Raw genomic sequence first — 26,519 nt, 5'->3', positions numbered from 1 at the left:
CATTTTTTAAAAAAAGTTTGCAATGAATACACACAAAATGCTGAAAAAACATGATTTTGCCATAGAAGTCTGAGTGCTGGGTTATGCTTAATATTTCATGTACTAGAAGCTTGTTGTGTTTTAATTCCTCTTGCATCTTTCAGTAAAGAGAGGCACACATATTTGCAGGTACAGTTCTTCCCATAGAAGTTATAATGAAATACATTTGCACTAACCAGCACTTTTATATTTCACTTTACAAAAACAGCCTAAACAAATATCATTTGCCATTAAACAAAAAAAAGTTATAAGCAATTTCCTAATCTGGTATTTGAATTTCAATCATGATGTATGCAAAAATATTTTTAAATTATTCCATCACTCTTATCACATTTAAAATATGATATTACCTCAAGACACTTACATGAGAAACCTAACTACAAGCAACTCTATGCACAGGTCTCGTTTTTCTCCAGAGTGGGATTTTCATCTCTGTGTTGGGAACTACTCTTGCAGCCAAGGAGGGGTCACTCGGGAGCTTGTTACCGCTTGGAAACACTGGGACAGCCTCTGTGGTAGTACAGGAATCCGCATTGCAAGGCAAGGACTCTTCCTGCTGTCAGCCCTCTTGAGGGAGGTAAAAGCCACAACATTAAAGACACCAGGCCATATCAGGACTTGGGACACAGAAGTCTCAAACTGACTTTGTCTATGTCAGATCAGAAAAAAAGTTTACTCTATTTCTATGTGTAATAAAACTTAAGATTTTGTAATTACCGATTATGTCATCAGATTAAGAAGGTGAAAATGTGATATTAGAATAGAAACCTTACCTAAGTTCACAGCAAAAAAATATTCATCTATATCTCCTGCATGCCAGTTACTTTGAGTTTTTCTTTGTTGTATAAGACACTTGCTGTAAATTGCAATGAAATTTTATGCAGGTTCAAGTAAATAGATTATATGATGAACACAGTAATTTCACTGGTACCCAACACAAATTATTTTATTATCCTTGGAAGACTAATGAAGATGCTGCAACTGTGTACAGAAATAGAATAAATATAGCCTACTTGGCAAAGATTTATAACCAGGCTCTAGTGGAAAGACTCATTCTGAGAAAATGAAACAGCTGCAAGAACATCTATCTTATTTAAGATGGCTTGTTTTAATGATTGTCTATGCTGCTGTTGAAAGGTAGACTGCAGACTTTTCCATCTGAGATTATTACTTATCACTGAAATGTGTACAGCACGAAGCAATACAGAAGTCTCCATGAATTTTTATGTACAGCAGAACACACATGATTGACTGTCATTCACTTTACTTTTCTGTTGCTGACAGTAATATCAGGTAAGCATTTCATTCATGTGCTTCCTCATATGACTAGGTTCTCCATGAGAAGAAACATAACGACAACAGATCGAGTAACTGCCTCCTAGTCCAATTTAAAACCTTGCTTGGCTTGTTTTGATTGATTTGGACTCAGATGCAAACCAAGTCAGAAACCATTATTTAAAGATAGCTTGCTAAATTCTTCACCTTAGTGCTCCACTTCATCTTTTCCTTCAAAGGGAACAATTTTCCATTTTCATATGTGTTCACTGAACACATCTGCAAGCATTAAACACAGAGAGTGAAGCCACATCTGTAAAAACACAAATGATGTTATGGCTGATGGTAAGAAGAGTAAATAATTACTCATTTGTTTTTTCACCCTGAATTTTGATCTAACAGTGCAACCTCTATCAAAGATGCAAGATACATCACTGCAAAAAGTGAAAAAACTCAAGTCAGTTGTCAAATAAGGAAGAAGAGCAGCAGCAAACACTGCAATCCCATTTGTGGAGCCACTGGATCTTTGCAGATCTAATCCAGTTGTCCAAGGCCACCTACTTGCCCTTTACAATAGTGGGACAACTGAGGTGTTTAGGCACCTGGTCAGGCACCCTTAGCACAAGGCTGGTTGTGTCTCAGCAAGAACTGTGAGATCTTTGTCCTACACGTGCAGCCTGCATAGCATATACATTGTTGGGCTGTAGTTAGGTGTAGTCAGTGCAGCCACCTGCTGTAGCATACATCCAGTGTGTGTGTCATAGCTGCTATTGCTGTCATCATTACCCCTAAAGCTTTAGTAATTTAAAGATGGTTTAAAACTGCTGTGTGTGTCTCTATGGTAATGTGTCTTTGGACTTCCCAGATGCAGCATGAAGTTATCAAAGTTAGAATTGCTAGATAGTTGGAAATTTCCCAGCTGGATCCTCCTAGCCACCAGAAAATTTTCATGTACTAGAAGTAAAGCCTTTTGAAGAAGCAGTACATCAGGTGGGCATTTTAATCAAAATATAAACAGAATCTGAGAGACAGTTGAAATATTTTTTCCAGAATTTCATCATAAAAATATTTCTGTTGTTGAAGTGACTTCTCCAAATAAGCAAGAAATTCAATTCCCACTACCTTCCCATCAGCATACAAGTCAGCTGTCAAGCAAACTTCTGAGCAGACAAGCAGCAAAACTTGGAAGGAGTTTAGAAAGGATGCACAAAAGATTGTATTTCCTCTTTTATGCTTCGTCCTGTGATAGGCAGCAGTGAAAGTGCTAATTTAAGTCACACATTTGTGCCATGATTTTTTCCTGTCTACAGCATACATGCTGGTAGCAGGAAAGAAGATACACCTACTGTTGTCAGCTACTTGTCAGTTTTGATGGTACTTGGAATAAAAAATTAGAACTGCTCTCCTCCAGTGTAAGAAAGAATCTATCAAACAGTGAATGAGGAGATTTGGCAGCTGCTAGACAAGCATACACCAAGTATGCATGCAAACATATGAAGTGATTGCCCACCATCCAAAGAAAGCAGATGATCCTGTTCAGTGATCCTATGCTGAAAGAATGAGTGAAAAATAGAAATCCTGCAAGAGAGACAGTGGTAGATCAACAAAAGGGAGTGGTGGCAAGAAGCGCTGCCAACATCTCCAAGTGATTCAAACGTGGTGTGTTGTGCCTATATCATGTCACTATCTCCTTTGCTTGTCAAGAAATGTTGAACAGTGATTAGGGAGAGTTAGGAACAAGGCATTCGGAGCAGAGGCAGTGCCCAGACCAAATGCTAGCTACAGCTAAAATAGCTAAGGGCTGTGTGGGAGATAGGTTGGCAGCTCTTTCGATCTCTGACAGCCCATTAGCCAGAAGAGGAAATATCAGGGCCCAATCATTTATTTCTATTGAATTAAAATAAAGAAAAAGTGGGCAAATTTTCAGAAAATTTGAATAGCCTTTCGCCCATTTCCGTCTTCCTGGCTGAAAAGGGCCAGGTTTTCTTCTCACTGATGTCAGTGAAGTGTTTCCAGGAGCATGATTTGGATCATAACATATGTAATGGTGACTTCTGAATTTGGGTGTTTTTACCAGACTCCATGTGTGAATTGTACATTTCTGCACTGGGGGTAGAAGTGTAAAAAGGTACAAAGTTTTTACTGTTGTATCATTGAACTTTGTTTTGTAATTTAAGTTCTTTCATTAGATTTCGAAATAAAATATTGTTCTTCCTTCAATGATAAGTAGTGATACAAGAAGTACCTCTTTGCAAGTACCTTGAAAAAATAATCGCATTTCTCTTTTTCATGTTCTGCTGTTCAGTTAGAAAGATAGTTATGTTAAATGTTCTTACAATGCATGTTCACAATCAGAGTTAACCTGATCTCTCTCCTAAAAGACTCTGACGTGCAGGAAAGTTTATTGCTGCTCTTTACCACTCTGATATTCCTAAATCTGCCTGGTGACAGTACCTTGTAGGAGTAGCTCTCCAGCTCCAAATCACAGATGACCATGTATGTCTAGTATCCATTTTACAACATCAGTAACAGAAACTGAAAAACTTTGCAACTACAAGCAAGTTGTCTCCATTTTCCTTCATTTTATTCCAGTGGATCCTGTGCAGCTATACTACATGAGTTCCTGAATAAAACAAGGGTATATTGAAAACACTCTTTACTCAATTGTTATTTAACATGCTATATGCCAAAAATTGTATGCCATAAAATAGCAAATTGTAAACATATACATAACTCAGACTTGGACAGGTAAACTGCATTATGTATTGACACCAAAGAATAAGCATGACAGTGGCAGTTAAGGGTCATCCTTTCACAGGCAACCATCCACATTAACCATGCAGGAAACCAGTGTTCTCTGATAAGACTTTACATGTGAGCTACAGAAGTACAGAGCCCTTTTCAATTTTAAGCTATCTGCAGACTATTTGCAATCAAATTAACAATAAAGTGAACAGGAATGAATGGCCTTTAAGGAGTTAGCAGATTTAAGCACTGCAGATTTTTGAAATCTGAGATGAGGCCACAGACATCTTATAGTTCTAAGGGGAAAAAATCCTTGATCTAAAAATAGCCTCTTGTATAAATCTGGTGGAGTCCATGAAAATTATTCCCTTCTTTGAAGACGATTCATTACTGAACTCTTTGAACTCTATGGATGGTCCCTAAGCCACTAAAAAGCCAGAAGGCCAAAAACCATCTGTATGTACATTGTTTTTTCTAGTTAACACGTATCTGCAACAGGCAACAGAGGAACCTTCTGAGTTGATAACATAGGGAAAAAACAAACAAACGTAAGCCCAGAGTCTAAAACTCTTGGTTTGAACTACTTTTTAAGAGAGTTTCTCATCACCTGTTAACTTCTCTTCATGCACTCTATAAGCATGTGTTGAGACAAAATGGTAGGTATCAGAACAAAACCCATGAACACACTGAAATACCAGACGTTGTCCCCATGTACTTTCATGAGGACCCAAACCCACGAGAGCAACATACAGTTATAATTCACTGCAGGATTTTACCAGAGGTCACTCCAAGCTCACCTGAAGGACCAGAGTAGTAGAAGCTAGCTCGTTCACACTGAAATGAGCAAAAATGGCTGAATGCACCGAAGAAACTGCTGCACAAAATAAACTGTCAACATTTATTCAAAATCATTTTTGAAAAAAAAATAAACCAGACATTAAGATGAAATTCATTCTCATGCACCAAACCACCAAACCCACAGGCCTAACATACTGTTTGAGTCTTCTGGCACTACCCTATTTGGGCCTGGAATGTAGATGTGTATGTTGTCGTTTCACAAAGTGGTGCCAGAGGTATCTTCATATTACAACAATTCTGATCATTATGCCCTGCTTGGTGGTTTTAGTTGGATGTGGGGTTTTGGTTTTGTTTTGTTTGTTTTGGTATGGCTTTTTTTTTTTTTTTTAAGGGGGGAAGTGGGGGCAGGTGCAATGGGGTGGTGGCATGTGGAGTGGGGTTTCTTATCCCCTGTTTTGTCGAAGCTCTCTTCAGGACAAGATGACTCTCCCTGCAAGCTCCCTTTTCTGTCTTATAGTAAAGGCACTGATTTAGCTACCAACATTCATCCCCCAACTATCATGACACCACAACAAGCCAACATGGTTTGCCCAGAGCAGTACTCCAGACAAGGAGAAAAAACACCTGAAGCTAAGAATGCTTTTTGCTTTCAAGAGTATAGAGCTTGCACTGGCAAACAGACTGGTTAGTACTCTTCAATACGTCTAGACAAATATGAGTTACTTCTCTCTTGCTCTCAAATATTAAATTACATAGCTTCAGAAAGAGTTCTCAGCTTTTGTGATGGGATGGGAAAGAGAGCCAGAGAAGACCACTGACCATCAGGTGACTTCAGGCAGCAGTGGATATATTACTACAGCTTTGTAACACAGAACACCACCTACGCATGCCCTGTTGCAGGGAAAGTGATGAATTGTTTTAGAAGTCCATTAAAACTACCACAAACCCCAGAAACGGCATGTTCAAGATGATCGCTGAAATCCACAAAATTTCTTAGCACTGAGTTGCGAGCTACATTTTTGTTCTGTAACTACAAGATATGGACAGAAATCACTCGATTCAGACACCACATCTCCTCAAGACTGACAAGGGTCGTTGGCTTCCTGTGCCACGAAGGCAAATCTTTCTTTTTCCCAAATTAGCCCTCTAAACAAGTGTCCCTGAAGTCCCACTCCCTTTGGCTTAAGTCTCTATCCTGGCCTCTTTCAGTCCATAACAGTTGCTTCTTCCACAACCATCCCAACTTAGGCTAGATTGATTATTTTCCTTTCACTTGGACACTGATGCCTCACTCTGCTTAGCTCATCTCAGATCTTCACTTCATACACCTCTTCTCTAAAAATCCACTGTTCCCTCATAATACTCTAGTTGACCTTTTTACGTCTGCAAAAGCCTCCAGACCAAAGATAGCAAAGATTTCCCAGGTTTCCACCAGTGTGCTGCAGATGCTGGCCAGAGATCTGTGGGAACAGAAGCACTTTTGAGCTGCTCCAACCAGCCACTACATCAAGACAGGTTTATTTGGAAATGGATGGATTTCAGGGAAGCAGTCCCAAAGAAAGCCATAATAGCCAACAGTCCAGGAGGCAGGAGACTCATGTGGGAGAACCTCTTCAGACTCTTTTAAAACCGATAATTTCAATTGGGTGTCTTATTTCCAGAAAACACCCTTGCCACCACATCTTCAGACCCTGGGGCCTTTGAGTTTCAAGAGATACTTGATTCACTTGGTAAGTGAACACACACAAAAGCTGAAGCCTCACTTCCTCCCTCCTTTTCTAAAAGAGATTCCGGTGTTTTCTGGCTAGCACAATGGCTTGATAAGTTGCATTTCATAAATGGACATAAGATTATTAAACATAATTCTTGACAGTGACAATCATTGACAAATTCAAGTTCACAATGCCTTCAGACGGCCTTCCGAATCCATGACAGGGGAAGAAGAATGTCCCTTTTGCTGTCCTTGTGGTGAAATGGCAGACCTAAGAGCAAAGGGAAAATGGAGTGCTGGTAGGAGGTCCAAAGCCAACTTCAGAGACCTCAAGCCAAATTCCACATTTGATCAAACTGATTTTTTTATAGCACTAAAGCTTATGCCTCTGGTAAGTGTATCATTATTTTGATTAAAACATGTATGAAATGAGAAAGGAGTCAGATCCCTTTCCCCCAAATATAAACAAATAAATTGTAATGAAGGCTAGGAGGTTACAGCTCTATATGCAAAGTGGCTGTGAGCACAGTTTGTCCTAAGCTTATAAACAGCGATTTAATAGCTTGTTTTCCAATAGCTACATTGTTTCTAAAGTCCATTCTGCACATTTCATCTTGTTCCCTTAGCTTACAGTGGACATCACTGACCCTACTAATGCAGAGTTTCCAGATACCTGTTGTTTTTTTCAATTTCTCATTTAAATGCAATTTCATGATATCTACATAATTTCATACTTGGCTGCATTCTCTGTGAATTCTGTGTGCTAGAGTTCAGGCAGCTCAAATGTCTGCAAATTCTGCTCCACTCTTCCATGCTATGAAACCAACAGACATTGGTCCAGTTTTCCTGTTCTTTTAGAAAAAAGCTGTCTCTTCACATGCAGTGTAAATCCGGGTTAAGAGACGACTGACAAATTGTAATTCTACGTCAAAACTAGTTCTGCATTTTTAACATGAGAAACGCACATCATTAAGAGCTTAATATTGGGACTGATTCTAAAGTAGTACCTTTTAGCTGAGAGGCTTGTCAGCATAAATCTAAATCCTACGTCTTCTATATTCAGGGTGTGAAATACTTGCCACTGGATGGCCAAATCAGTGGGTAGAGATATATGGGGATATTTTTTTTACTCCACAGTAACTGTCTATTCACAGAATCAGGACTAATCCAAAAGAACAGAATGTCTCCAACACATTTTGTCCTTTTTTAGCTGACAATATAGGTAAGAAAGAGATTTATAAATAATTGGGTGCTGAAAGCTGAAGCAGTGATTGCCACAAATGCTTGACTTGCAAAGGAAAAATAAAGCTCATGAGCAAATGGACTAATGGCCTTCTCAAGTGACGAATGTTATCTGCACTAGATACTACCTCCAGAAGGCTGTGCAGTATGCCATCTTAGTCAGAATTAAAAATGTATCTCCAGACAGAACTTCTTCCTCACACAAAAGGACAGGTGACTCAGGATTCACAAGCCAAAACCAGCAGCGTTTTGTGGGAGTCATGGAAGCTTCTATAAAATGACCTCATTGTACTTTATGGCCTGTGAGAATTGCCCCAAAGAAAATGCCCTCAGAGAAACAAGGGGTCAGTTGGCTGTTACTGCCCTGCGAGACTGGTGACTTACTGGGCTAGAAATGCACCTACTAAACTGGGCCAGAGTGAGACAATACTACACAAGAGCTTGTCAGGTCGCAGTCCTTACTGTAAACTCATACCCTCAACCACAAAATAATGCACTTCAAACACACATACTGCATTCCACAGTGGCCCATACATGTATCTTGACATTTGTAAAGGTGACTGTTGGTTTTCTGAAGCCATAATCCTGCTACCATTGACTTATCTTTAAGTTCAGAAAACAGTGGGTTTAGTTACCATGACAACACTCCCCAGAAAGAGTTAAACTCTGCTATACTGTAAAACACTTCACATGCTATTTCCTAGCAACCACACAGGTACATACAGTCTTTGCTGAAGGCAATTTTTAAAAAGCTATGTATACATCAAAGATAATTCTACAAATGTCACACACACCATGCTTCTTTCACTCCAGGCTACACTGAAAAACTCTGTAACGGAGACAGACCTGAAACTTAAAAAAATATGAGAAGGATGACCAAAAGGCAGACTATAAATACAGGCAGAGAATTACCTATATTTATGGAAAGTAAAGTGCCCTGAGAGTTGGCAGTAGGGCAAGGTGGCCCCAGAGTAAAATTTAACCCAAAGCATGGTTTCTTTTCCATCTCTGCTTCCTATTCACACAACTGCTTACACTTTCACCAAATCCTTACTCTCCTAGACTTGAATTTTCAAGCAACAGCACGTCTGAGGGAGTCTGCAGATAATCCAAAATGAGATTACAGTAGTCATTCAAACATAAAGTCTGCCTTGTACTGTGAAGATTTTCATAAGAAAACCCAAACAAAACCCAAAGCCAACAGCAACAACAAACCAAACAGACCCCTTAAAGTTGCTTTTTTCTTTTTCTTTTTTTTTTTTTTTTTTTCTGTATGGGATTAAGGTGTATTAATGTCCTCAGCTCTGGTTATATTAATCTGACAAGCCCATCCATGAGCACACAGCATTTCAGAAATCACTAGGATCTAGAAACAATACTTTTAACTTCTACAGGCTTTAGGTATCATTACACAAAATTCAGGACATTACCAAGTTTGTGAAAATATGCACTTGCATTACTCCTTACTTCACAGATGACTATGCTATATGATCCAGCCTGGTGCAGCTACCTGATCTAGGAACTCATGGATGCAGAACAGGTGCAGCAACCTGCCTGAAATAGCAAGTCCCCTGAGAAGCTGAATCACAGAATCACAGAATGTCAGGGATTGGAAGGGACCTCAAAAGATCATCTAGCCCAATCCCCCCGCCAGAGCAGGAACACTTAGATGAGGCTACACAGGAATGTGTCCAGGCGGGTTTTGAATGTCTTCAGAGAAGGAGGCTCCACAACCTCCCTGGGCAGCCTGTTCCAGTGTCTGTCACCCTCACTGTGAAGAAGTTTTTTCCATATTTAAGTGGAATCTCCTGTATTCCAGTTTGCATCCATTGCCCCTTGTCCTATCACTGGTTGTCACCAGGAAGAGCCTGTCTCCATCCTCGTGACACTCACCCTTTATATATTTATAAACATTGATGAGGTGACCCCTCAGTCTCCTTCAAGCTAAAGAGACCCAGCTCCCTCAGCCTTTCCTCCTAAGGGAGATGCTCCACTCCCTTAATCATCTTCTGTGACTCCCTCCAGCAGTTCACTGTCCTTCTTGAACTGAGGGGCCCAGAACTGGACACAATATTCTAGATGTGGTCTCACCAGGGCAGAGTAGAGGGGAAGGAGAACCTCTCTCAACCTACTAATCATCCCTCTTCTAACACACCCCAGGATGCCACTGGCCTTCCCGGCCACAAGGGCACAGTGCTGGCTCATGGTCATCTTGCTGTCCACCAGGACCCCCAGGTCCCTTTCCTCTATGCTGCTGTCTAACAGGTCATTCCCCTACTTATACTGGAACCTGGGGTTGTTCCTGCTCAGATGCAAGACTCTACACTTGCCCTTGTTATATTTCATTAAATTTTTCCCCGCCCAACTCTCCAGCCTGTCCAGGTCTCTGGATGGCAGCACAGCCTTCTGGCGTGTCAGCCACTCCTCCCAGCTTCGTGTCATCAGCAAACTTGCTAACAGTGCACTCTATTCTCTCATCCAAGTCATTGATGAATATATTGAATAGTACTGGTCCCAGTACTGACCCTTGAGGCACTCCACTAGATACAGGCCTCCAACTAGACTCTGTCCCATTGACCACGACTCTCTGGCTTCTTTCCTTCAGCCAGTTCACAGTCCACCTCACTACCTGATCATCCAGGCCACACTCCCTCAGTTCAGCTGTGAGGATGCTGTGGGAGACTGTGTCAAATGCCTTACTCAAGTCAAGGTAGACCACATCCACTGCTTTACTGTCATCTATCCACCTGGTTATGTCTTCATAAAAGGCTATGGGGTTGGTCAAGCACGACTTCTCCTTGGTGAACCCATGCTGACTGCACCTAAGGACCCTTTTATCCTTGATCTGCCTTGAGATGACACCAAGGATAAGTTGCTCCATCAGTTTCCCAGGGATGGAGGTGAGGCTGACCGGTCTCTAGTTACCTGGGTCCTCCTTCTTGCCCTTTTTGAAGACTGGAGTGACATTTGCCTTCCTCCAGTCCTCAGGCACCTCTCCCTTTTCCCAAGTCTTGGCAAAAATGATGGAGAGAGGTCTAGCAATGACTTCAGCCAGCTCCCTCAGCACCCATGTCGATTTATGCATGGATTTATGCATGTCCAGATTGCTTAATTGCTCCCTAACCCAGTCCTCATCAACTAAGGCAGACTCCTCCATTGTCCTCTGGGGCCTCAGGGCTACAGGGCTCCTCAGGACAGCTTCTAGCAGAGTAGACAGAGACAAAGAAGGCATTCAGTAACTCTGCCTTCTCTGTATCTTCTGTCACCAGGGAACCCACCTCGTTCATCAGCGGGCCTGCATTGCCTCTAGTGTTAGTTTTATCTGCCATGTATTTGAAGAAGCTGAAGAACCCCCACCAGGAACAGGAAACATTTTTGAGAGTCAGATGTTTAAATGCTGATTACAGCAAATAGGGCAAACATATCATCTCAATGTGATGTCCAAGGCACAGAGGACGCATTCAGGCCACCTGAAAGGAAATGTCTACATAAGGCGGTCTTGCTTAGACTAACGGCAGAGCAGATGTGGTGTTTCATTTCACAACTTAAACCTGTTCAATTACTCAGCTGTCTAAAACACTGAAAGTATGATAGAGGACTAGATTATTCCTCATCTGAAGAGAGAAATGGGAAACTATGTGCCTATTTTCTGTATCACACCCTAGTGATCATTAAGCATTCTCAGCTGCAGGAGTTCAAACCTATTGCCTGCTTCCCAAGGGCACAGAGCCTTGATCCCCCTTGATCCTTCTACAGAGGGATCTGGACCAGCTGGATCATTGGGCTGAGGTCAGTTTTATGAGGTTTAACAAGGCCAAGTGCTGGGTCCTGCACATGGGTCACAACAGCCCCATGTGACACTACAGTTTTAGGGGAGTGACTGAAAAGCTGCTTGGTGGAATAGGATCTGGTGATCTGGTGGTGTTGATTGACAGCAGCTGAACATGAGCCAGCAGTGTGTCCAGGTGGCAAAAAAGATCAATGGCATTCTGGATTGTGTCAGGAACAGTGTGGCCAGCAGGACTGAGGAGGTGATCGTCCCCCTGTACTTGGTGCTGGTGAGGTCAAACCTCAAATACTGTGCTCAATTTTGGGCCTCACACCACAAGAAAGACATTGAGGTGCTGGAGAGAGTTGAGAGAAGGGTGATGAAGCTGGTAAAGGGTCTGAAGAACAAGTGTTATGAGGAGCAGCTGGGGGAACTGCGGGTCTGTTTAGCCTGGAGAAAAGGAGGTTGTAGCATGGAGGGTGTTGGTTTCTTCTCCCAAGTGTTAGACCAAGTGATAGGATGAGAGGAAATATCCCCAAGTTGTGCCAGGAAAGGTTCAGATTGGATATTCGGAAAAAAATCTTCATGGAGAGGATGGTGAAGCACTGGAATTGGCTGCCCAGGGATGTGGTGGAGTCACCATCCCTGAAAGTGTTTAAAAGACGTATAGACAAGGCTCTTAGAGAAATGATTTAGTGGCACCGTTAGGTTATGGTTGGAGTCCATGATCTTAAGAGTCTTTTCCAACAAAAATGATTCTAAGATTCTATGTCTTTGAGGGGTTCAGGGGTCCTGAGACACTTCTTGTCTTTCAACGGCAAAATGGTTGAGGATCTTTGTTCTCTTACAAGCTGTCAACACGTCTCTTTTTCTATACAAACTAAAGGGGATGGGTGGAAGAAAATGTATTTTATATATAATAGTATAAACATCTACCTTGCAGAACAGTTTTGGAAGTTTAAAATGTTGCATGACTCAATACCAAGTAAGTTTAATCTACCACACTGCTCTATTTCCCTTGCCAAGTGGTTTATTATTTTCCAAGGAAATAGTTTTCTTCATTCTGTAAAACTTCTCCTGATTATTATTGCTCAAGAGCACAACCACAGTAGTTGTTGAAGTTTACCTGCACCATTTGGAGGCAGAATGGACAGGGTAGATATGGAACAGCAAATCTTTGCAGAAGTCCTGTATTCATTTAAGAAGTCTGGGTTTAGTCCAATAAAAGCATTTCTCTACTAGCAATTTTCCTTATGGCAAGAGATATTCAGGCCAGCACCTCTCAGAACAGCCAGCTTAAACTAAAACGGCTCTGCACTGTAACACATTTCAGATATGGCTAAACTTTAATCACTTTTTGGCATGTCCAGGTTTTTTTTCTGACAGTTTTTCAGGACTTCCAAGAGGATTCTGATATCTTAGATATCCTATTGAGTTGTGAAAGGGACATTCACCACATTAAATCACAGAATTCGGAGATTTATTTTCCAAGGCTGCCTTATATCTGGTATGTTCCATGTTCTACAGAACATAGTAGCAGCCACTTTAAACAGTAGTACAGTTCAAATAAAACAAGAAGTGCAAGAAGTACAGTGACTTTGCTTACATGTGATGCTGCTTTAAAGAGAACTGTATTTGAAATCAAAGCAATGCTTACGGTTGCATTTTTCCCGGACCTGTGGGCCTAATGCAACTCTCTCCATATCTGGATTTCTCAATGATTGCCATAGCACTTATAGCACTTTGTATTTGGCAGCTGCATCCTTTCCCCTAGTCTCCTAGTTAAAAAAAAAAAAAAAGTAAAAAAAAAAGTAAAAGCTTGACATATTGGGGCACATCCTTCTCCTCAGTGCTTCCACCTGCACAGGTCAACATTGGTAACAGATACAGTCCCATTGTATTTCCTCTTATTTCTGATCTTTGCTTCTAATAATTCTTTTGCTACAGAAAAGCCTGAAAACTGATAAAACTTGTTGCTAGTGTGACTAACTTTCAAGAGAGGTTCATAAACAGCCTTTTCTCTTCCACAAAGAAGAAAGAAGCATAAGAAGAACTAAATCATTATACCTGTGATTCTTGTCATTTCAAGAAGAAAAGATAATGCAGAGGATCATCTTCTTTTTTTTTTTTTTCTCTCGCTAAGATATATGTTAGCAACAAGGTCCTTAAGACTTGTTTGTTCTTTTAGTCTTTAAGTTTGGCTAACATTTTAGTATCAAGATGTTCAAGAAAAGCACATCTACGCATATACTTTTGCTTAAGATTTGCATTCAGCCATAATTAGAAGTTGTATTTGTAAACATAAATAAGATGAACTTTTATTATATTTTCAAATCCTCAAGGAAGTGTTCAAGAAGCTGTTTACTTCTTGATGAACAGCTGGTAATGTTGCACTTCAGAACTGGCAATAGTTGAGCAATGGGTCAGGTAGCCATTTTACAACAGTATCATCTTGTGCCAAATAGTATGCCTCAGTGATGTAAGCTAAGTGGCTTATATCTTTATACATAGCTGATGCCGATTTTGAGATATTAACACTGTTTGCTGCCATGATACTGACTGGTTTTACTAAGGAGGGAACGTGGTCAAGAAATGTCTGTTTTTCACACAAGTGTTTCTGCCCAAGTACCTTAGAATCACAGAATCACAGAATCGACTGTGTTGGAAAAGACCTCAGAGATCATCGAGTCCAACCCTTGGTCCAACTCTAGTCCGTTTACTAAGTGCCACGTCCAATCTCAGTTTAAAAACCTTCAGGGACGGCAAGTCCACCACCTGCCTGGGAAGGCCATTCCAATGCCTGACCACTCTCTCTGTAAAGAATTTCTTTCTAATATCCAGCCTAAATTTCCCCTGGCAGAGTTTAAGCCCTTGCCCCCTTGTCCTATTGCTGACTGCCTGAGAGAAGAGACCAATCCCCACCTGGCTATAACTTCCTTCAGGTAGTTATAGAGAGTGATGAGGTCACCTCTAAGCCTCCTCTTCTCTAGACTAAACAACCCCAGCTCCCTCAACCTCTCCCCACAGGTCTTATGTTCAAGTCCCTTCACCAGTCGTGTTGCTCTTCTCTGGACCCGCTCCAGCACTTCAATGTCTTTCCTGAACTGAGGGGCCCAGAACTGACCACAATACTCCAGGTGTGGCCTCACCAATGCAGAGTACAGGGGAAGTATCATTTCCCTTGTCCTGCTGACCACGCTATTTTTGATACAGGACAGGATACCGTTGGCCTTCTTGGCCACCTGGGCACACTGGTGGCTCATGTTGAGCTTCCTGTCAATTAGTACCCCCAGGTCCCTTTCTGTCTGACTGCTCTCCAGCCACTCTGCGCCCAGCCTGTAGCGCTGCAGGGGGTTGTTGTGACCAAAATGCAGCACCCGGCACTTGGCCTTATTGAACTTCATCCCATTGGAATCAGCCCATTTTTCCAGTCTATCCAGATCCCTTTGCAGAGCCCTTCTGCCCTCCAGCAGGTCGACACTCCCTCCCAACTTGGTGTCAATCCCCTCATCTAAATTGTCAATAAAGATGTTAAACAGGACTGGACCCAACACTGACCCCTGGGGGACACCACTAGTGACTGGCCGCCAGCTGGATGCAGCCCCATTCACCAGCACTCTGGGCCCGGCCCTCCAGCCAGTTCTTAACCCAGCGTAGAGTACACTTGTCCAAGCCATGGGTTACTGGCTTTTGCAAGAGTATATTATGGGAGACAGTGTCAAAGGCCTTGTTGAAGTCCAGATAGACCACATCCACGGCTTTCCCCTCATCCACCAGGTGAGTCACCTGATCATAAAAGATCAGGTTGGTCAGACAGGACCTGCCCCTCCTAAACCCATGCTGGCTGGGTCTGATCCCTTGTCCATCCTGAAGGTGCTGTGTGAATCCATTCAGGATGATCTGCTCCATAACCCTGCCAGGCACCGAGGTCAGGCTGACAGGCCTGTAGTTGCCAGGATCAGCTTTGCAGCCCTTTTTGTGGACTGGGGTAACATTGGCCAATTTCCAATCATATGGGACCTCCCCAGTGAGCCAGGACTGTTGGAAGATGATGGAGAGTGCCTTGGCAAGTTCTTCTGCTAGCTCCCTCATCACCCTAGGATGGATCTCATCTGGTCCCACAGACTTGTGAGGATCCAGATGGCTCAGTAAATCACCAACTATTTTCTCCTGGAATACAAGGGGCCTATTTGGCTTCCTATCTCTGTCAACCACCTCCAGAGATGAGCTGTCCTGAGGACCACCTGTATTACTGGTAAAAACTGAGGCAAAGTAGGTATTAAGTACCTCAGCTTTCTCCTCATCTTTGTTAACTGTATTTCCCTCAAAGTCCAACAGAGAATGGAGGTTTTCCTTGCCCCTCCTTTTATTATTAATATATTTGAAGAAGGACTTTTTATTATCCCTGACAGAATTGGCCAAATTAACTTCAAATTGCACTTTTGTTTCCCTGATTTTTTTTCTGCATGATCTAGCTATTTCCATAAATTCTTCATAAGTAGCCAGCCCTTTTTTCCACAGTCGGTAAAGTCTCTTTTTATTTCTGATTTCATTCAGAATCTCCCTGTTTAGCCAAGCCGGTTGTCTTCCCTGCCGGCTAGCCTTTCGGCACACTGGTATAGCCTGTTCCTGTGCACTCAAAACCACCTGCTTGAGGCATGTCCAACCCTCCTGGGCCCCCTTGTTTTTAAGCATTGTTTCCCAGGGTATGGTCTAAACTAGACTTCTGAATAGGCAAAAATCTGCCCTCTGGAAGTCCAGCGTAGAGGTTTTGTTAATGGTTCTCCCTGCATCTTTGAGTACTGAAAATTCTGTTATTTCATGGTCGCTATGCCCCAGGCGGCCTCCAACCACTACATCTCCCACCAGTCCTTCTCTGTTTGTAAACAGTAGGTCTAGCGGGGTCTTGCCCCTGGTGGGCTCATTTACCAGCTGATGAAGGAAATTGTCCTCTATACACTCTAGGAACTTCCTAGACTGCCTCTTCTGTGCAGTATTGAGCTCCCAGCAAATATCCGGCAGGTTAAAGTCACCCACAAGAACAAGGGCCGTCGATTTTGAGACATCTGCCAGCTGCTTGTAGAATAATTCATCTCCTTCATCATCCTGGTTGGGTGGTCTATAACAGACACCCACGAGGACGTCAGCCTTGTTGAACTTCCCTCTAATTTTGGTCCACAGGCACTCAACCTTGTCACTGCTGACCTCAAGTTTAACAGAGTCGAGTGACTCTCTAACATATAAAGCCACCCCTCCACCTCTCCTACCCTGCCTATCTTTTCTGAAGAGCTTGTAGCCACACATAGCAGCACTCCAGTCATATGAGTCATCCCACCATGTTTCTGCGATGGCAACTATGTCATAGCTTTCCTGCTGCACGATGGCTTCCAGCTCCTCTTGTTTGTTGCCCATACTGCGTGCATTAGTGTACATGCACTTCAAGTGGGCTGCTGATTTCAGTCTTAATTACTAACATTGCGGCTGGCTGGACACCAGAAACTGCAGGTCCTATTCCGAATTATGGCGCAGGTGCATCTTGTAACACTTCACAAGTCCACTGAACATCTTTGTCAGCTAACCAGTTGATATTTGTTACCAGCCTTTTGAGATCCACAAAGAAACACACACATACTAGGTCTGCTGAATTGTTGCTCATAAGTGGCGCGAGCAGGATACGATGGTTTTTATTTGAATCAAATCAGGCTGAAATTATTACAGGTTGATTTATCTTAAAGCCAGTTTAGTATTATGGTATGGTTGAGTTTTAAAATACTGTATAAATATAGGGTCAAATGTAAATAATGCAATATTTGATGGGGTAAACAACTAAAGAACAGTTTTGAAGAGAAAATAAAGACAAACGAAACAGTATGGTTTAGGTGGACTGAATAGTTGCACAACCTAAATATTGTACTAATATATAACAGTGCTAACAGCCATTTGACCCATGGATTTGTTTTGTCCCCTAAATACAGTTAGATGAGACTGCAACACAGCTAATACATGCAAAAAAGAACTACAGTAGTTAAAACCATGTGGTATTACTAGACACTTTTTTTCTGGTTTTGCTTCATCTTAGAATTTCTGTGGAAATAAATTCTGGTATCAGGTACTACTGGAGAACTGTGTCTCCACACTTTTCCACTTCTTAGAGCCCACCAAGTATCAAGTACTATCTTGCTTTTACAATAGCTGTGTAATATTCTAAACTTGCTTTGGCCACACAAATACTCAAGTATGATATTAACATGTAGGAAATTGTGTCAGGAATAACAGCAAGACTGGAGGCTCTAAATCCGTCTAAAAAGAGCTAAAATATTTTAAAGGTCTGAATTCTTATAAGAATGGAAACATTTCTACTATGTCATTGATGCAGTTGTTAAATAAAAAGGTATCGTCTCTCTTAGGTGCTTGGGACTCTAAAATTGTAAAAAGAACTGAAACTATCAGAATAATATTACAGTGCCAAATATGAAGCTCAAAAGCATGTGAAATATGTTCACTTTTAATAATCAGAAAGTTGACAAATATATTAGTTTATAAGAGTACATGATGCAATAACAAATAATGATTCCTAGGAACAGAAAAGTGTATTACCACTTACAAAAAAAACCAAAACTTTTTTCAAATCTCAGCTTAAATAATTGTGCAAAAAAATTGTATTTTGCTCTCCTCTACATTAAATAAATATATATATATATATAATATTTTGCCTTAAGTATTCTACTCTGAAATCTAAAAAAATTCCAGAAATCCAAGAAATAGAACATTTTTTTTACTCTAGTTGTGCTTGGACTTTATGCCTATCACTGATTATGCAAGTTCGGTTTCTGAGTGAGTAAAACAGTCAATGTAACTGCAGACTATTCTGCAAGTTTCTCAGTGTTTGAACAAACAATCTGAATGTGGGTTGTGGTGGTAGCCTTTAGTGTTTGTTTCCATTGATTTTTGTTGTGGTGGTGTTTGTTGGGTTTTTTTTGTTTTTTTTTTTTGTGCCTTTTTTTTTTTTTCTCTGTGATCTCTCTCACAGGTTTTCCTTGGACAACTTCTGACTTTTGAAGATTACATTATCTTTTAATTTCTTAATTATATAAATAAAAAAAACCCAGGATCTATTTAAGTCCATGGAATTACTTTGTGACATGGTATCCTACTTTAGTGGTACAACAGAAAAGTAAGGTAAGGTGCAGTTGGGATCTCGACACTGTTTGTTTTGATTATAAACTTTGTAATGGGACAACAAAGCAAAATTTAGTTGTTAGTAAACTTTCAGAGAAGTGAATTTAAAATCTACTCTGATATAAAAAAAACCAAACCAAACAAAAAAACACCCAGCCAAACAAAACAAACACCCCAACTACAACCAAAAAACCCCAAACCAACCAACTAAACAAAAACAACAAAGCAATACTTTATTTTAACTGTAAACTTAAGCGAAGATTTTAACAAGCAGGTTACTGCAGTGCCTGTCTTGGCCACTGAGAGGGAGACCCAAGCCTTCCAGACTGGGAGTGAGGTGACTCTACAGATCCAGCCCCTGTCTGCCCCTCATCGGAGTATCCCCCAGCCCTACACCAGCAAGGTGTCATGGGCCTGTGTGTGTAAATCATAACGGTTCGGTTCTCAGCTGAACATCAGCACCGAGCAGCAACAGTTCATTTTAACCAGATACAGGGGGAAGAAAATGGGATAAAGAACACCCAATGGCAAGTACGGGCTGTTTGCTGTTGACAGTTAAGCAAGGGTAGATTTTATTCCGGAATATTAATACCTCTCCCAGACGCCCACTCTCTGCCGTCAGGCACGGGACTCAAAACAAACCCTTTCCACCCCAACTCCAGGAGCGATCTCAGCAGAGGGGAACCCGGGAGCCCTTCGAAGGCTGCGGGACGGAGAGACCCCAGAGGCCCGGCGGCTAGCGCTCGCTCGGCCCCAGGCGGGGCTCCAGACGTGGCCCCCCCGCAGCAGTGCCAGCCCGACCCGGCCCGGCCGCCGCAGCTGCGGTGAGTCAGTGGGCACCAGGGCAACCGCTTCTCGCAGCTGCATCTCTCCCTCCGAAGCATCATCTCTCTCCCCGGCGGAGGACGTTCTGTCTCTGTCCTCCCTCTGCGGCGGCCGGCCGGGACCCAGACCAGCCCCCAGCGGGACCACCCCCCGGAATGGCCTCAGTTTACCTTACCCTGATGCTGGCGTTGCTGGTCTGGGTCTCCGTCTCGATACCGCAGCAGCGGGGCGTCCTGGCCCGGGCAGAGGAGCCGGGGTCCCTGCGCTCCTTGCGGCGGGGGTCGCCGAAGGGCGGCGGCTGCCGGCTCTGGTAGGCGAGGACGGCGGGGATGGAGTCGGCAGCGTCTGTCTTGATGAAGAGGCCGTGCAGGGTGGCCGTGCCCTGCGAGATGGTGGTGGTCTGGTGGGGGGAATTGGACTCGTCCGAGTCGCGGCAGTAAATCAAGCCGCTCTGCGAGACGTGGATGCTGGGGGCGCAGCCCATCCCTTCCCTTCCCCACTCCGCCCCGCTACACCGCCGGCGGGCCGGCCCGCTCTGCTCCCACCTGCCGCCCGCTCGGGCTGCGGGGCCGTCGCCGCTGCGCACGCCGCGGTGGCACCGGCTCCGGCACCGGCACCACCCCCCGCCGGTGGCGCTGCCCCGGCCGCTCCCGCCCATGCGGCGCCTCCCCAGCACCCCCGACCGTCTGCCCGCGCCGCCTCCAGGGACCCCAGACCAGTTAAACCCCTTTCTCTCCCCGGTAGCGTCTTACGAAGCGCCTGCGGCCACAGGCTCCTTCAGCCGGTGGCGGGGGGAGAATGAGAAGCACCATCGGTGGTGCAGCCCTCTCCCGACCCTGGCAGAGGGTCTGCTTTCAAGCCTTCCACATGTTGAACACGACAGCCCCCAACTGTGCCAAATACATTTTTTTTCTTCCTTTTAAGCATTAAAAATACTTATTTTCACAGTTAAAACGCACCTACTTCTCTTACCCATGGGTGAGCAAACCTCAGTTATTTGAGGGGACTGCAGGGAGGATTTCAGAGCTGCACCACACTCTCTACAAATCTGGAAAAGGGGCCAGGATTGTTCCACAATTTTTAATGTTGTTTTTCAATTAGACAAATACTCAAAGACACAAACTTGTATTATAGCCTTTATGTCTGATAGTTGCCAATCCTTGTTTCCAGTCCCTGGAGAGATAATAAAGCAAAATGTTTAAAGCTGCAGAGATTTACACACCTTCTTAACTTTCCACAGTGAATAGTTTCATTGACCTCAGTGAAACTACCTACGAGCTCTAAAGCTAAACATGTGGCTTTTATGTCTTTGCAAGATTTTAGTTTAAATCTGTTTTTAATAGCACATTATAAATCCTTCAAGAATTGGTAATGTCATCCAAGCAGTATGCTCCCTGCCTAATAAAGCATTTATCTGACACCCAGCTATCAATGAACACTTGTGCATAGAGCTTTTCTTCTCCTTGGAGTGTTACCTGATGTTTGATCGCTGTTTCTCCACCTAGTTTTTAGTCAGTGATGTGAAAATACTAGAAATGTGAAGCACAATTGGTGCAAGGATTGTGATGCAGAACAACAAAGTGCTATGAACATGTTGTTTTGGCTCATAATACTCCTGAAGTGCTTTCATGGATTACAGACCAGTGATGGCTTAACGACTAGAATGCCTAAGTTTAGAGAGACCGAGTCTTTAGCCTCTGTCTTTGCTGATCCATCCCATGGGTCACTGTACTTATGTACGTTCACTTATCCATCAAGACTGGGACCGATGTCACCAACCTGTTTGACAAACTATAGATTTCCAGTCACCAGAGAGAGTTTGTGTTGGCCTTAGTTACCAAATTTCTCTAGGTAATTTTTTTTACCACTCATTGCCAATGTTCACAAATCAAGTTTTGGCTCATGTCCTGTATATGCTGCATGTTTGCACGCTGCCACTCTGTTCTGCTGATGATTGTCTTTAAGGACCAACATGAAGACAGGCTCGGTATGAACATAATGAAGCAGAATACACTTCATCACTCAGCCATGCAGACTTTGTTGTTACTTAGACTGCAGTTTGGGATGAGACCTTCCAGTCTTCCAGTGTATAATGTACTTAGCTGCAGATGAATGTGTCCTAAAATTGCATTTAATTACAAAAAAAACCCAACCAGTTGTATCTATTACTTTTTATATTTTCAAGTATCTCTTCATTTCTGTTAAAGGCTGGGAAACTAAAGTTGGGGATTTGAGTTATCTGCCCTAGAATAGACCTGAGAATTGCAGCAGAGCCAAGAGCTCAAGAATGCCACTCAGAACCCATGCATTGCTGTAAATAATGTTGCTCCAAAAGACCTCTAAGAGTTGTAGACTATCCAGTTTGAAACTTTGCTCATAGGAATTTACCCACCTCAGGTATCAACGGTCTCTAAAATTTTAGTAAAGGTTGTAAATGTAAACTGTATTTTGACTTTGCAGGCTGAGCTTGGTGAAAATGCCAAGTCACACCCTACACTGCGTTGCTAGATATTCACAGTTCATTTTTCTGAACTGATATCAGTGGTAAGTTATTTTGTCAGTCAGTACCTAGGTTTCCTTAACATCCCTGTACTTAGGTTTCTGCCCTGTTTTCACTAAATTCTGTGACAACTTTTGCGTGGTAGGCACCTACCCATTCTCACATGTTTGAGCTGATGTCACAGAATAAGTCATAGGAATAAGATGTCACATCTCTGGAGAACCTTTGCTAAATGCAGCTCTCAAGTGGCTCTCACTGTGTTGTTGATTTTGGAGCAATAGAGAAGCATTGCCTGTGAAGAGGATGAGCCTGACTGTGCAAAATGCCAGAGTGCTTGAGAGGAGTGAAGGCTGCAGGATGGGGAGTTATACGGACTGTTGAAAACCAACAGAAAAGGTAGGAGAGTAACTTCATCTGACAGCAGAATCACAGGCTGGTTGAGGTTGGAAGGGTCATCTGGTCCAACCCCCTGCTCAAGCAGGGTCATCTAGAGCCAGCTGCTCAGGATGGGCATATCTGGATGTTTTTTAATATCACCATGGATGGAGACTCCACAACCTTTGTGGGCAGCCTATTCCAGTTCTCAGTCACCATCACAGCTCCCTCCTGACGTTCAGATGGAAACTCTCATGTTTCAGTTTGTGCCCATTGCCTCTGGACTTGCCATTGGCCACCACTGAAAAGACCCCAGTTCTGTCCTCCTTGCACCCTCCCTTCCAGTATTTATATGCATTGATGGTATACCCCTGAGCCTTCTCTTCTCCAGGGTGAACAATCCAAGGTCTCTCAGCCCCTCCTCATATGCATGGTGCTCAGAAGGAACTTAGAGTGATAGAACAAGCTAGTGGGGCAGAGTGAGTGGGTGCAGTGGAGATGGTTGACTGTCTGCCACTGAAATAGGAAATCAAGAATTTAGAGACTGTTTTTCCTAACATCAGTACTCTTCCTGCACCTTGCCTGTGAGAAGACAACCATGAATTTACTGGATGGGGCGGGGTGGGAGTGGAAGGGAATATTTCACACACAGACACTTGCACCAACTCTTATGGCAAGGTCAAGTAATGCTCCTGCAGTCATCTTGCTGCAGTCTGTCCTGACCAATGCCCACTAAAGCAGAAGGCTTTTCTGTGAGCAGCACATACTAATTCAACCAGAGACATACAAGAGGGGCAGTTAATGTACTGAAGCAGACTCTCTCCTCAGAAATACATAGTCAGTATGGCCCCAGAATTAAGCCAGTGCATCAGAGCACTGCAAGATAACCACATGCACAATTTTTTACACTACTAAAGTGCCTTTGCTGGTTTTAGTTGCAACTGTATAAATCCTGACAAATTTTGTGCTCAGAGGAAACCGATTTCTTACACATGACTAATTTCAGCATGATTAATTTAAGCATATGAGTGATTCTAGAAGCCATCAGTGGAACCCTGAAGCATCTCATATTTTTTTTTCCAGTAAAAGGCAGTGGATATACATTATCTATGGTGTTTACACCTGCAAATCCCTCCACAATGAGGAAAGTATACTCCTTCAAACTTCAGATCCTTTCCAAAGACAGTCATAAGCTTCACTCTGAACTCAGTATTAAGAATCTATGCTATGAGTAGATTGGTAAGTTTATGTTGGCACTATTGGAAGTAACATCTGTAAATCCCAGATCACTGCAGTAAGAATAGACTACTTCAGAAGTCACATTTTACAGACACTTAAAAATCTGGTACTTGGCAACCAGCTGCTGAAGACTGTTACCTCTATTCATGGTTCATTTACTGTAAAATCAATTTAAGAATGTATAAGCCTGTACCAAAAACAAACAAACAAACAAAAACCCAAATCAAATCAAACATACAAACAACCACCACCACAAACAAAAACCCAAACCAAACAAAAAACAAAACAAAAAAACCTAAACAACAATTCAACAGTTGCTCAGTCCTTTCATATTGGTCCAACAGATTTCTAAACTACAGTAAAAACTAACATGCTGCACATCCAGATTAGAGCCAAGTAAGTACTTTAAAGTTATTTAAATTATCCAGACTGTATGTTGTGGTTTTAACTTAAAATCGATACGAGGAAAATAATAATAATCATAGCACCTAGAACTTCCCTCTGTATAACTCTATTCTGTAAAAAACAAAACAAACACAAAAAACAACAACAAAACCAAACAAAAACACACACAAAAACCAAAAAACCTGCAAACACTTCTATAATAATGTGATAATCTGCAATAGATTATCAAATGCTAACCTTGTGCTGTTATTCATCAACAATACAAGAAATTATGGTGCTTGGAAAACAGAAAGATATTAAATACAAGAGGTAAAGGTTATTTCTTTTTCCTGAGGAAGAGCAGAATGTATTTTCAGTCCACAAATCCAATGACTCTCACACCGATGTAATCAAGAGTAACTACACTGAAAGAAATGACCTTTCTCTAACTCAACCAAAAAGCAAAAAACTTCTTGTTTTTTTTCCTTTCCAAATCTACCTTAATTTCATGACTTTGAAAACGTATTTGTTGCAGTAAAACTGTGTTTTAATATACCATGAGTCTGTTATACTGTATTCGCATACTAAATTCCATGAGTGTGAATAACAATCTCCTAACAGCAACATTCTGCAATAAGACACCCTCAGGTAGATACTGTTCAGACAGAATGGGTTTGCTGGTATTGCTCTCTAATCATACTGTAAAACCTGACTTGGGCCTTCTTTTACAGTCAGAATTTGAGTAGCTTGGACAATACCAGCTCTCTCAGTTTTCCTCAGAACTTCATAAAGTACTTTGCACTATGGATATTTCACATGTGGGGAAACTGAGTCATGGGGAAGCCTGTTTCCAAGCTCACTCAAGGGAGCAGAGCTGAAGAGGGTTCGTTTTCTGCTGGCAGTCCGTGCTGCTGTAAATGCCACGATGCACAAGTTGTGTCAAAAGTGCACAGAGGGGCAGGGGCTTTCCTCCACTCTACCTTCTGCACCCCTTCCTTTGCAAGCAAGGAAAAGCTGCGGTTTCTGCCCTTCTCTCTCTGCAGCTGTTTCTCTCTCCCCAGGGACAGGAGAAGATGCACTCGTGGGCTTTTGCTTTTCACTGCTGACAGGTGATGAGCTGCTCCAGGGTGGAGGTTCCCTCCTGGGGACAGACACCCGCAGTTGTTTTCCCTAGAATGGGCCAACTTGGCACTGTCCTTTCTATCAGCATATTCTTGAGAGACTCAGCAACCCTTTACTGCACTTCTTTGAAGAGGAAGGTTACATAGAAACAATAGGCTTTAGTCACCTGCAATAGTATTATGTATTAGCATTATTCCCCTTGAGGAGCTCAGCTTTTGGCAGGACAGTGGCCAGACACTTCTAGTAACATGCACGTCTTAGGACAACAGAGATCGTATCACATTTAAAAGGCTTAGACTTCTGCGCTCTACTAAACCCTTTGGTTTGCCTTTGAGTAGGACTGAATCAAGTACATCACAGCACTCAAGTGACTGTGGCTCTTTTGCCAGCACTGATAAGTCCCCCGGCAAGACTTCAGTGCTCGTTTCCTTAAAAGAACCTTGTTCTTGGCTCGTTATGACTTTAACAACACAAGTCTTCTCTCTTGAATCATTGTTCTGTGGCAATACTCACACTGCAAATCCCTTTTGGATTGCAGGCTCTGCGCACCGGTACCTGCTGAACGCAGGAGAGCTGTGCCGTACAGAGCCAGGGTCGGACAGACGCTTTGGCAGCACCAGCGCTGGGACACATCTCCACTATCCCCCTGTGTGCCTCCCGGAGGGTGAGATCACCCGAAGGCAGCCAGTACCCAACGACGCTGTGCTCGGGCTCTGAGTCCCCCGGAACAGGGAGAAGACCTTCGGGGTCAGTGAGGTGATCCCGCGCCTGGTCTCCCCTTACCCTCCTGCCTGGCCTCCCCTTACCTTCCTCCCTGGCCCGTTCATCCTCCGAGGAGCGCAAGGGAGCGGGACGGGCGCTCCCGCGCGGCTGCCCAGGTGAGCGGGGCGGGCCCCAGCCCCGGCCCACGCCTCCGGCACCTCCCCCGGGGCCGGTTCCGGCTCTCCGGAGCTCCCCCGCTGCACCGCGGCCGGCACCGCTGTGCTGGAGGCCCTCCAGAAATATTCCGCTGGGGAAGGAGGGCTTTCCCGAGATCTCCCGGCCCCTCGGCTCCTACCCCTGCCCGTGCCCCGTAGAGCTCATCTTCTGCCCTGTTCGGGAATATTTAGTAAGGGGGAAAACTGCCCCCGGAAAGCAAGGTGAACCAAGTGCTCTGAGCCTGGCTTGGTTCAGTATGCTAAGTTACACAGCCTTTGGAAAAAGGCAAACTCTTACATCCCCTGGAGAAAGCGGTAAAACCACCTAAAGAGCAGATAGGTTGTTGCTGATGCATTTCAGGATCCTAGGTAAAATCTAGCCTCACAATCTTGGAGAGG

The 26,519-nt window shown here is 43.1% G+C and overlaps 1 protein-coding gene across 5 annotated transcripts in view; it reads right to left on the bottom strand.

Annotated features, from left to right (window-relative positions):
* The window catches only part of PDE8B (phosphodiesterase 8B), an 86,695-nt gene extending 60,612 nt beyond the window's left edge, over positions 1-26,083 (bottom strand). Inside the window, exon 1 of one of the 5 annotated variants that reach the window (XM_065047384.1) lies at positions 26,010-26,083. In XM_065047384.1, the coding sequence (XP_064903456.1) occupies positions 26,010-26,030 (21 nt within the window). In that variant the 5' untranslated portion in view covers positions 26,031-26,083. Of the gene's footprint in view, positions 1-19,758; positions 25,974-26,009 lie in introns of those variants that run through there. The other 4 variants (XM_065047385.1, XM_065047383.1, XM_065047382.1 and 1 more) reach the window with 4 other exon arrangements.
* Positions 26,084-26,519: the final 436 nt, after the last annotated feature.

The sequence above is a fragment of the Columba livia genome, chromosome Z (assembly GCF_036013475.1).
Source record: "Columba livia isolate bColLiv1 breed racing homer chromosome Z, bColLiv1.pat.W.v2, whole genome shotgun sequence".
NCBI classification, from domain to species: domain Eukaryota; kingdom Metazoa; phylum Chordata; class Aves; order Columbiformes; family Columbidae; genus Columba; species Columba livia.
The sequence above is the reverse complement of the archived record's forward strand: the minus strand, read 5'-3'. Positions and strand labels throughout refer to the sequence as shown.